This window comes from Leptopilina heterotoma, unplaced genomic scaffold, assembly GCF_015476425.1.
Source record: "Leptopilina heterotoma isolate Lh14 unplaced genomic scaffold, ASM1547642v1 Lhet_226, whole genome shotgun sequence".
Taxonomy (NCBI): Eukaryota; Metazoa; Arthropoda; class Insecta; order Hymenoptera; family Figitidae; genus Leptopilina; species Leptopilina heterotoma.
The window spans coordinates 1-13,361 of NW_025110944.1; the positions used below are offsets into that span (position 1 = coordinate 1).

General features: G+C 25.2%; 1 protein-coding gene across 1 annotated transcript in view; it reads right to left on the bottom strand.

The window, feature by feature from the left end:
- Positions 1 to 7,610: 7,610 nt before the first annotated feature.
- The window catches only part of LOC122502288, a 115,083-nt gene continuing 109,332 nt past the window's right edge, over positions 7,611 to 13,361 (bottom strand). The window contains exon 3 of the mRNA XM_043612244.1: positions 7,611 to 7,888. Coding sequence (XP_043468179.1) covers positions 7,611 to 7,888 — 278 coding nt within the window. The remainder of the gene's footprint in view (positions 7,889 to 13,361) is intronic.

Sequence of the window (13,361 nt, forward strand, 5' to 3'; positions counted from 1 at the left end):
GAATGATTAGAAATATTAAATTTGGAAGAAATAAATTTTTATTGTATTTTTACACAAATTTCGATTGTCTGATAGCGTTCGGGTGGTGGTGCTACTACTTAAAAATTGAAATAAAATTTTCTATTCTTCAGGATTAAGTAGGGCTCGGTCCCTACTAGAAATTAGGTGATTTTCAGATGAATAGAAATAATAAATTTGGTATAAATAAATTTCTAATATATTTTTACACAAATTTCGATTGTCTGATGGCGTTCGGGTGGACCTGCTACTACTTAAAAATTGAAATAAAATTTTCTATTCTTCAGGATTGAGTAGGGCTCGGTCCCTACTAGAAATCAGGTGATTTTTAGATGATTAGAAATATTAAATTTGGAAGAAATAAATTTTTATTTTATTTTTACACAAATTTCGATTGTCTGATAGCGTTCGGGTGGTCGTGCTACTACTTAAAAATTGAAATAAAATTCTATAATTTTCAAGATTGAGTAGGGCTCGGTCCCTACTAGAAATCAGGTGATTTTCAGATTATTAGAAATATTAAATTTAGTATAAAAAAATTTTTATGTTTTTTTACACAAATTTCGATTGTCTGATAGCGTTCGGGTGGTGGTGCTACTACTTAAAAATTGAAATAAAATTTTCTATTCTTCAGGATTGAGTAGGGCTCGGTCCCTACTAGAAATCAGGTGATTTTCAGATGATTAGAAACATTAAATTTGGAAGAAATAAATTTTTATTGTATTTTTACACAAATTTCGATTGTCTGATAGCGTTCGGGTGGACCTGCTACTACTTAAAAATTGAAATAAAATTCTATATTCTCCAGGATTGAGTAGGGCTCGGTCCCTACTAGAAATCAGGTGATTTTCAGATGATTAGAAATATTAAATTTTCTAAGAAATAAATTTTTAATGTATTTTTACACAAATTTCGATTGTCTGATAGCGTTCGGGTGGTGGTGCTACTACTTAAAAATTGAAATAAAATTCTATATTCTTCAGGATTGAATAGTGCTCGGTCCCTACTAGAAATCAGGTGATTTTCAGATGAATAGAAATATTAACTTTGGAATAAATAAATTTCTAATATATTTTTACACAAATTTCGATTGTCTGATAGCGTTCGGGTGGTGGTGCTACTATTTAAAAATTGAAATAAAATTCTATATTCTTCAGGATTGAGTAGGGCTCGGTCCCTACTAGAAATCAGGTGATTTTCAGATGATTGGAAATATTAAATTTTGTATAAATAAATTTCTAATATATTTTTACACAAATTTCGATTGTCTGATGGCGTTCGGGTGGACCTGCTACTACTTAAAAATTGAAATAAAATTTTCTATTCTTCAGGATTGAGTAGGGCTCGGTCCCTACTAGAAATCAGGTGATTTTCAGATGATTAGAAATATTAAATTTGGTATAAATAAATTTCTAATATATTTTTACACAAATTTCGATTGTCTGATGGCGTTCGGGTGGACCTGCTACTACTTAAAAATTGAAATAAAATTTTCTATTCTTCAGAATTGAGTAGGGCTCGGTCCCTACTAGAAATCAGGTGATTTTCAGATGATTAGAAATATTAAATTTGGTATAAATAAATTTCTAATATATTTTTACACAAATTTCGATTGTCTGATAGCGTTCGGGTGGTGGTGCTACTATTTAAAAATTGAAATAAAATTTTCTATTCTTTAGAATTGAGTAGGGCTCGGTCCCTACTAGAAATCAGGTGATTTTCAGATGATTAGAAATATTAAATTTGGTATAAATAAATTTTTAATATATTTTTACACAAATTTCGATTGTCTGATAGCGTTCGGGTGGTGGTGCTACTACTTTAAAATTGAAATAAAATTCTATATTCTTCAGGATTGAGTAGGGCTTGGTCCCTACTAGAAATCAGGTGATTTTCAGATGATTGGAAATCTTAAATTTGGTATAAATAAATTTCTAATATATTTTTACACAAATTTCGATTGTCTGATGGCGTTCGGGTGGACCTGCTACTACTTAAAAATTGAAATAAAATTTTCTATTCTTTAGAATTGAGTAGGGCTCGGTCCCTACTAGAAATCAGGTGATTTTCAGATGATTAGAAATATTAAATTTGGTATAAATAAATTTCTAATATATTTTTACACAAATTTCGATTGTCTGATGGCGTTCGGGTGGACCTGCTACTACTTAAAAATTGAAATAAAATTCTATATTCTTCAGGAACGAGTAGGGCTCGGTCCCTACTAAAAATCAGGTGATTTACAGATGATTAGAAATATTAAATTTGGAAGAAATAAATTTTTAATATATTTTTACACAAATTTCGATTGTCTGATAGCGTACGGGTGGTGGTGCTACTACTTAAAAATTGAAATAAAATTCTATATTCTTCAGGATTAAGTAGGGCTCGGTCCCTACTAGAAATCAGGTAATTTTCAGATGATTAGAAATATTAAATTTGGTATAAATAAATTTCTAATATATTTTTACACAAATTTCGATTGTCTGATAGCGTTCGGGTGGTGGTGCTACTACTTAAAAATTGAAATAAAATTCTATATTTTTTAGGATTGAGTAGGGCTCGGTCCCTACTAGATATCAGGTGATTTTCAGATGAATAGAAATATTAAATTTGGTATAAATAAATTTCTAATATATTTTTACACAAATTTCGATTGTCTGATGGCGTTCGGGTGGACCTGCTACTACTTAAAAATTGAAATAAAATTTTCTATTCTTCAGGATTAAGTAGGGCTCGGTCCCTACTAGAAATCAGGTGATTTACAGATGATTAGAAATATTAAATTTAAAAGAAATAAATTTTTATTGTATTTTTACACAAATTTCGATTGTCTGATAGCGTTCGGGTGGTGGTGCTACTACTTAAAAATTGAAATAAAATTCTATATTTTTCAGGATTGAGTAGGGCTCGGTCAATACTAGAAATCAGGTGATTTTCAGATGATTAGAAATATTAAATTTTCTAAGAAATAAATTTTTAATGTATTTTTACACAAATTTCGATTGTCTGATAGCGTTCGGGTGGTGGTGCTACTACTTAAAAATTGAAATAAAATTCTATATTTTTCAGGATTGAGTAGGGCTTGGTCCCTACTAGAAATCAGGTGATTTTCAGATGATTAGAAATATTAAATTTGGAAGAAATAAATTTTTATTGTATTTTTACACAAATTTCGATTGTCTGATAGCGTTCGGGTGGTGGTGCTACTACTTAAAAATTGAAATAAAATTCTATATTCTTCAGGATTGAATAGGGCTCGGTCCCTACTAGAAATCAGGTGATTTTCAGATGATTAGAAATATTAAATTTTCTAAGAAATAAATTTTTAATGTATTTTTACACAAATTTCGATTGTCTGATAGCGTTCGGGTGGACCTGCTACTACTTAAAAATTGAAATAAAATTCTATATTTTTCAGGATTGAGTAGGGCTTGGTCCCTACTAGAAATCAGGTGATTTTCAGATGATTAGAAATATTAAATTTGGAAGAAATAAATTTTTAATGTATTTTTACACAAATTTCGATTGTCTGATAGCGTTCGGGTGGTGGTGCTACTACTTAAAAATTGAAATAAAATTTTCTATTCTTCAGGATTGAGTAGGGCTCGGTCCCTACTAGAAATCAGGTGATTTACAGATGATTAGAAATATTAAATTTGGAAGAAAAAAATTTTTAATATATTTTTACACAAATTTCGATTGTCTGATAGCGTTCGGGTGGTGGTGCTACTACTTAAAAATTGAAATAAAATTCTATATTCTTCAGGATTAAGTAGGGCTCGGTCCCTACTAGAAATCAGGTGATTTTCAGATGAATAGAAATAATAAATTTGGTATAAATAAATTTCCAATATATTTTTACACAAATTTCGATTGTCTGATAGCGTTCGGGTGGTGGTGCTACTACTTAAACAAGTTGTTCATTTCATGATCATTAAGCTTCCTCAATATATATTATTATATATAATTTTAAAAGTTAAATAATTATAATAGTTTATTAAATATAATTAATAAATCGCATTAGCTATATTTCTCGTGTGATCTACGCGTAAAAATACACGTGTGCCAATTTTTAACTCTCTAGGTAAAAAAATGTGAACGTTATGGTCATTTTCATAATAGTTTTAATAGAAAGTTTCTACCGGGTAAAGTACCCTGAAAAAAAATTAATTATTCAATTTTTTTATTATAGAATAATTATTTTAAAGTATTAAAATAAAATTTTAAAAAATACAAAATTTCAATTTTTTTATGAAAATCTAAAATATTTATTAATTCTATAAATATTGATAAATTATATACTTTATATACATGAATCGATTCGTTTTTATGTCAGGAATGCAATTTTGACAAGAATTAATAAAAATTTTAATATAGAAAAAAGTTATTTTATAAAATCCAAAAATTTATTTTTTCAAAAATTAAAAAATTGTTGAAAATTTTTTTTTTTTAGATATTTTTGAAAATCCTTCTGTCTGATTTTTAGTATTCATGACCGTAATACACCTACAAAATTTTATCAAAATCCGTCAAGACGTGTAAGAGAAAATTTGTCCACAAGAATCGGTGACATACACACACACACACACACACACATACATACATACACACATACATCCGGACATTTGTTCCTCTCGACGAATTATATATACTACACTTGAAAATTTGTAAAAATAATTGATTCTAAAAAATTCGGAAATCGTCATCACTTTTTTTAATTTATGAAAATAATTGAATTTTTGTGAAAATTTTTTTTAATTTATGAAAATAATTGAATTTTTTGTGAAGATTTTTTTTATTTATGAAAATATTTCAATTTTTATGAAGATTTGTTTTATTTATGTAATTTCTGAAAATAATTAAATTAATCGAGCAGTTAAATAGGAATTATATTGAAAAAAATAACTGGATTTTAGTAAAGAATTTTATCAAAATTGTTGAGAAAATAATTGTATTTCTTGGAATAATTGTTTTAAAAATTTTTCTAGATTTTTTTTATTTATGAAAATATTTGAATTTTTATGAAGAATTTTATTATTTATGTAAATAATTGAACTTTTGTGAATAGAATTTTATTTATGTAAATAAATGGGTTTTTTTCTTGGATTTTTCGGTCTGGTTTTTTTGGATTGTATTTTTTGTCTGTAATAAATATTAAAAATTAGAAGAAATAAATTAATGATTTTTTGCACAACATTTTGATTGTCTAATAAAATACGGGTGTCAGATAAAAAAATGAATATAATTGAATGATATAAATTTAATGTGTTGTTGTTCAGCTACATTCTAGCAACAGTTCGTTTATTAGTAGGATGTTTTAAGATTAAAATTTTTATACTTTATTTCTCTGAAAATATTTATTGAATAATTTGCTCATTTTTGAACGTTCAGAACTTTTTGAAAAATAAAATAAAGAAAATGGTAAAATTGAATAAGTTTTTGAGGTGCTTTTAATGTGTAAAGTGAATGAATAAGGCTTTTGAGTTGACCTGTTTTCTCTCCTAAATTCCACACACATATGGTGATAACTGATAAGTGTATTACTATTTCTATGCATGTATTTGGTCAAGCGACTAATGAAAATGCATCTATACCGGAGAATTTATATAGAGCAAATCCCAGAAGGGTTATTCATTCACTGTTTTATTAGCCGAAAAAAAAAATTTTCAATGTAAGTGGGTTTTCCTCTTATTTCGCTGCAATTTTTTTCCTCTTTTAATTGGTCACTAAAGTATTCCAGTCTAATTGAGAGAATTTTCTTCGCTTTTTTTTTATTCCCTAGCAATTAGAAACGGAAAAATTTTAAATTATACTTGAATTAATCTTGTGTTTATAAAAATCCACTTTATTGACTCTTTCGAATAAAGAAGAGGGGTTTTTACTCAATTTCTTTTTAAAAAAAATTTAATAATTATTATTGTGAAAATTTTTAAGTATAATTTTGAATTTCGCGCTATTTTTTTCGAATTGTTCGATAGATGGCAAAGAGAGTTTTTTTTTCTCGCAGACAAGGCAGAATGGATGAGTTACGGTGGCTCATTGAGATTCTTCAGTTGAGACTCTATTTTTAAGAGGGTAAATTATATTTATGAGGGAGGAGAGGTGAGAGGGAGGAGAATTGTGCGCCTTGTCAATTTTTTTTTTTTATGAAAGCTTTTTAAAGATCAATGGTGTTATCGATTCGAGACAAATTATCCGGTTACATACAATTGCTTTGCCAGCAAAAGCCCTCTCACGATTTGTTTGAAAGGAAAAAGTGTAAGACTTGTGCTCCCATTTTAAAAGTCAAGACGTATATGTTACTTAATGGTCCTTTTGGAATTACTAATGGGCGTTCTTGGAAGCATTTATATATACTCTCTCATGACTTATGGTTTTTTATCTTGACTTTTCTATTCGCCATTTCAGCATTATTGTTTTTCTTTTTTATTGCCCGTTTAAGAAAATATTCTCTTTTCGATCATAAAAAAAAGGAAAATTGAAAATAATTTTATTCGATTGATAAATTAAAAAGAATATCAAAAGCAATAATAATTATACAACAACAATTATAAACAATAATAATAATAATAATAATAATAATAATAATAATAATAATAATAATAATAATAATAAAAATAATAATAATAATAACTTAAAATTATAATACGAATTATGGTTTTTCTAAGGATATCAAATCCAGACAAAAAACGAATCAAAATGTTGCGTCGCAACACTTTTGCTTCGTTTTTTGTCTGAATTTGATATTCTTAGAAAAACTGTGAAAAATGTATGTATACAAATCACTTTTTACAAATAAATAAAAAATTTTTGTATATTGATATTATTGCTTATTGTAGAGGAAAATTTTTATCTAGTAAATTGCTTTTGTAGAGGTAAAAAAAAATGGTCAAAGAATATGATAATATTTTATGAAAAATCAATGAAAAATAATATTCTCAAATAGTAGGGAAGTACTAAGGAGAAGTGCATTTATATTTGGATGATAATAATGCACTCTCTATAGTTGAGACTCTAAATTGTTGTCGACATTCAAGCAGAGATCAGAAATATATATATACATATATATTTTTGCGTATTGAAATTTTCAGTTTGTCGTCGACCTAGATTGACTTCTCTCTCTTTCAACAGCAAGATTACTATTCTTGAAAATTCATGAGAAATGTATTTTTAAAGGCAAAAAAAAAAAGGAAAAAATAATACATTTGCTTTTCGCATATAAATATTTAATTCTTTTCACTGAAAAAATTAGTCGTTTTTATCCATTTTTGTAAAAGAACTTATAAAATGATAAAAATAATTATTATTGTTATTATTTTCGTATTCTAATTTTTTATTATTAAATAATAATAGTAATAGAAATATTTTATATTAATAATAATATAAATTCCTAACTTCTTTCATATTTGAAATAAAAATATTAATATTATTATAATAATAAAAACAACAACAATAATAATAACAATAATACTAATTATAAAAAATATAAAAATATTAATACTAAAATAATAATAATAATAATAATAATAATAATAATAATAATAATAATAATAATGTTAGGGAAAGTAATTGTAAAGGGAATTAAGTTGTCAGTTGATTTTAGGATCAATAAAGTTGTTTGTTTTTTGGAGAGCTGTTTCCTGTTGGCAATTTTTTATCGAGTCTTTGGTCCTCACCTCAGCATCCGAGGCAGTTCTCTCTCCCAAATTGCGAACTTCACAGTGTAAAAAGGCGGTAGCGCCCATCTGTACTGTTTCATTAGACATGGTGTTGTTGTCGTTCGCTTCATTGACTCTTTGTAGATCGTCGAGATTACTGTACCAAAGTGCCCTCCAATCCGAGGGTATACTATAAGGTACTCTCCGATCTGAAAATAAAACAAAAAAAATTAAATAAATTTTCAATCATTAAAATGACAAAAAAAATTTATAATAAATTTTTTCAATTCTACTTTATTCTTTAGTCTTTTTCTCTATTAAAATTACGTTTTTAATAATAGTAGTATAATATTATTTAAATTTAATATTATATATTAATTAATGTGTAATAATATTGATTAATAATAGTAGTATAATATTATATATTAATTGATGTGTAATAATCGGTTTTAAATAATTAACTATAATAATCTTCGAATTTCATTCTTTTAGTCTGTTCACATTTTGAAGTTTATTTTTGTGTATGGTTTTTTTTTTTTTTATTTTTAAAATAATGTTTGATAAATCGAAAATATGCAGGTACTTGTTTATGATTTATAATAAAATAATATTTAAAATTTTTAAATTTTAAATAAATGAGCCAAAAAATATGTTTTAATTAAACTTAAATATGTTTGACTGTATAGCAAAGATATTTTAGCGAAGATATTTCAAGTGTGATTTAAATAAAATTTGTCTGAATCAAATAATTCTTCTTCTCAGTGAAAATGTAATTGTGTCAGAAAAATGGGAATTTAATTTCTGTAATAAAGTAATGATAATATTAAATTCGTCCTAGAATTTTGCGAGTGAGATTTCATTGATATAAAATGGTTATAGAAATTGTCGGCATTCTTTTTGAATTATTTTGGTTTATTTTCCCTCTTGTTGTATTAGTTGGATATTTTTCGTTTTCGCACAAAAAAACTTCCTTTTTGATCTTTTACTTAACTTTTTTTCTCTGTTTTTTTTTTGTTTTGATGAAAAACCCCTGATTCACGATTGTGATTCGAGTGCTGACAAACAATAGCAGCTTTTCTGTGACCTCATCTTAGGAACAAATAGTTGGACATCTATCAAGATATTTAGGAAGTAGCTTTCTCGAGTATTGTTTCAGTCAAAAGAAAAGACACACGACATTAGGTTTGATTTTATTTTTCTTGTTGTAGCTTTAATTAATAAAATTCGAGAAATTTTTTATTTTCTCTATTATTTTAATTTTCTTTTAGAAAATGATTTTTTGTTAACAGTTATAGACTTCTTTTTAACTTAATTTTTGACATTTAGAGTAAAAATAACAAATTTATTTCTTCCAAATTTAAGAATTTTAATTATCTGAAAATCACCTCAGTTCTAGTGGGGATTGAGACCTACACATTCCTTAGGAATAGAAAATTTTATTTTAATTTTTAAAAGAGCATTCAAATTATTATAGTTAATTTTAGTACTGCTGTGGTAAAATGTTTTAAATTTTTATGAAGAAATTTTCTTCAGAAATAGTAAAATTTATTTTTGAAATGACAATTTTTAATAGTAAATTTGACTTCTTTTAGGAGAGATTTCACAAAGTCAGAAGTAAAGTTTACTTTTTTATGAAAAAATCACTAATCCCTGTTATATTGTTTTTGAGAAAAATATTTACTAATATAATTATGTTGATAAAAAATTAGATAAAAATATAATATAAATTTGAATAGGTCGTCCTTTAAATGATTAATTTAAATGCTAAAATTTTTTTTGTGTGAATAAATCTCGGTGTTTAATGAAATGCCTACGAATAGAAGGCACCCTTTAGGAAGCAGTTATGTGTAAAAGCTAATTTTCAAGCTCGTGTCTCTATAGCTATACACAAAGTGATTTTGACTGACAATTCCTTTGTCTACTCGAAACTTGTAATACGATTGATCGGATCTAAAATTATTTTATTCTAGTCTTTCTATAAAAGAATAATAATTGTAAACGGATATTGTAAATATTGAAAAATTGTAAAAGAATTGTTTATATTTGTAAATTTTTTTGCAGGACATTTTTTTTTTGTTTTTTTGCAATGTATTTTGTTTTTATTTTTTTTTTCATTTCAAAAATTTAAGTTAGTATTTCGTTTTGATTCTTCTCATTTTAACATTGTCGTCACGAGAATTAAATTTTTGGAACGAATAAATTTCATTTAATGATCGTGTGTTTTATTTAATAACCAGAGTTTTAATTATAGTGACCTACAATTGTTTTCTCTTTAATTTTCTCTCTTCGAACTTTTTGAACGGTTTTAACTTTGTGCTTCATATTTTATTATCAAATTACGTGTCCTTTTTGATATTGGAGATTATTTCGTGGTTTATTTAAATAATTTGATGATTATTATTATTAGGAAATTATTCTTTTTTTCTCGAATATATAATTTTTTTTAGAGATGTATTATTGGATTTTTAAGAATATGAAAATTTTTCTGTGAAATCTGAACGAGTTAAAATTTTCAATTCCGTTTTTTGTAACTCAATGTGACATTCTTTTTTTGTTTTGTTTTTGCAATATGATCGATAATGCACATGTGGCGGGAATATATCTCTACACTGCCTTAAGACATATCGTTGAGCTTTCAGTTTATGCGGTTTGCATGAGAAGTGAATTCGTTTCTTGTCACTCGTGTATTATAAAGATCCTTGTTCTCTCTTACATGAAAGTTTATGTTTAAAATTATTCTTTCCTGAAAAGAACATAGTGAAACTCTTCTGTTATAAAATTGACTCATAAACAATGTTCTTTGTGAACAGACACTCTTGGATTTATATATGAAAGGAGAATTTAATTTTCTTTCTTTCATTTTTAATGGAATTCTTAAGCAATTTTTATGTACTTTTGGCATTTTACTCTTTTCTCTAAATTTTTTATTTTGTAAGATATAATTATTATTTTGTAAAGTAAAACTCGTTATTTAATTATTATTATTATTAATTAAACCATTCAATTAAATTGAATAATTCTTTTTGGAAAAAGTGGAAGAAAGTAAAAGTTCGGAAATTGGAAATCAAAAATTTTAAATAATGGAAAAAAGGCAAAAATTAGAAAGTGGTTACAATTTTTTCTAAATTCGGTGCAATTTGAAGATTTTTGGAGGAGAAATTTAAAGGAGAAAAACTTGTCAAGCGTAACTGGAAGATAATGAGAGGGAACAGTAACTGCATACATGAATCTTGTCATGAGGATAGTGTGGTGCAAATTTGAATAGTTCTAGCGCTAGTGAAAAGTTATGAGGGGGATACGAATCCAGGTGTGGTGAAAATTTGAATGACTAAAAATCTTAGACAATTGGATTCCAAAAGTTTGTCTTTATAACTTTATATAAGAAGTTGAGAATGTGTAATGAGTTTGGTGAGAAGTTTTATTAAAAAAAAGAAAGAAAGAAAGGAAAAGAATTTTTGTCCCCTTTAAATATAAAATGAAGAGAAGAGGAAGAAGAAGAAGAGAAAGAGAGAGAGAAAGATACGTTACAAAAGATGAAGGCAAGTCCATTGAACAATTGCTAAGAACTAAGGACAAGTGAAAGGGTAAATGAAGGACAAAGGAAGTCTCAAAAGAGAGAAAAAAATATTCAAGGGATGACAAGATACTTGAGACTTTGAACTTTTTGAATGCGAGTAAGCTAAGAGACAATGCAAACTTTACGGATGCTACTTTGACTATTTTTATATTCTTTGCTTATTCTTTTTGGAAATATGTTTATACATTCAGCTTAAGACAGACGAAAAATTAAAAGAAAATTTATTTATTTTCTTTACTTTCTTCTCTGTTACTACTACTTTCTCTTCTCTACTTTTCTCCCCCTCCTCTCTCTTTCTCTATCTCACTCCAAAAATAAAAAACTTGTCAATTGCAAAATAAGAAAATTGTGCTCTATATTTGAATTAGTAAATTTTACTATTAATTAATCACTAATTCAAAAAAATAAGTAAATTTTAATGATAAAAATTATTATTTTTCAAAATAAGAATTAGTTAATTTTATTAATAAATAGTAATTTCTACTAATTTATTAGTAAAATTTACTAATTTTTTTGAATTATTGGCTAACTGATAGTAAAATTTACTAATTTAAATTTAGAAAGAGAAATATTCTGAATTGCATCTAATACCACTTAATAAAATGTGTTACAATAACAATTTTTATTATCTAGTTTTTAATTTTAAAAAGATTTAAAAAATATATAAAATTTTTTCTTAAGAATTAAATTTTAAAAATTTTATTTTAAATTCTGAAGAATATTTCTTAATTTCTTAAGTTTCTGAAATATTCGAATTGTATTTTTTAAAATGAAGCTGAAACTGGTACCCATCCTACTTTATTTTGCCAAATTTTAATACTAAAATATTCTTTTTATTCAAAATCAACTTAAAATTTTGAAAAAATTTACTGTGTGCCAGTTTCAGCTTCATTTTTTTAAAAGATAATTAAATTTTTATAAACAAGTAAGAAGTAATTAACATTTTTGAAATACCTAATTGAATTTTTTAAAATTCTATTAAAAACAATTGAAATTTTTAAAATTTTCTAAAATTCTATTAAGAGTAATTAAATTTTTAAATAATTTAAGTTTTTAAATGAAAAATTTACAAAAATCGTCACTTTTTCTAAGTTAGGTTTTTTTGTTTTGTAAAAAAAAGAAAATTTTTACTTTCTGTAAACTTTGGAAAAATTTTAGTCTTTTGAAACTTTAAAATCATATAAAATTATTTTTTTTAGAGTTTTTAAACTTAGAATTTTTTTTATACAAGGTGTAAAATTTAAACAATTTATAGTTTAATTTGTTGACATATACCAAGACGTGAAACAGTTTTTGAAAATTTTTCGAATCAAAATAGTTTTGAATTTTTAAGCAGGAACTGTTAGTTATTTTTTGAAGAAAAATTTGTTAAAAAAATGTAGATTGGAATTATTTTTAATTTTTTTTTTGCTTTGAGTATAGTGACAAAAAGAATTTTTTTTTATTCTATTTAGAAAATTGTCAGTTTTTTAGCATTTTTTTCCAGATTTTTTAATAGCAAATTTTACTATTTTCACAGTTGATTTTTTATTAAATTTTTAAAAATTTAATTTAAATTTCCTTCAAACGTGGTATAATTTGTTATTAAATATTATTATTAGCAGAATAAATTTGTAGAGTAAATTGTACTGATTTTTATAAATAAATTTTTTTCTGAAATAGTGAAATTTTTTACTGAAATTTATTTCGTATATAGTAAAATTTATGGAAACTTAAAATAAAAGTAATTTACTATATAATTATTATTTAATAGAAACTATTATTTGTCTTCATTTTTTATTTTTTTGATAATAATTCTAATATAAAGTATTTTTTTATGTTTCAGGTGAGTTGTTGTTTCCTGTCGATTTTATTTCGTAAGTAAATATCAAAGGAATAATTTAAAATTTTTGTTTCTTTTATTTAAAAAATTTACTTTCACTTTCATTTGAATTCGAATTGATTTTGTCCTGAAATTTAATTAGATTTCGAATTGATTTTGATGACAAATTCATTTTGATTTTCGCGTCATGTCAATTCGAATTGTTTTAAAACAAACTTTTAATTAAAATACATAATTTTCCAAAAGGGAAATTTAGAAACTTAAAATAAAGTTCATTATTAAA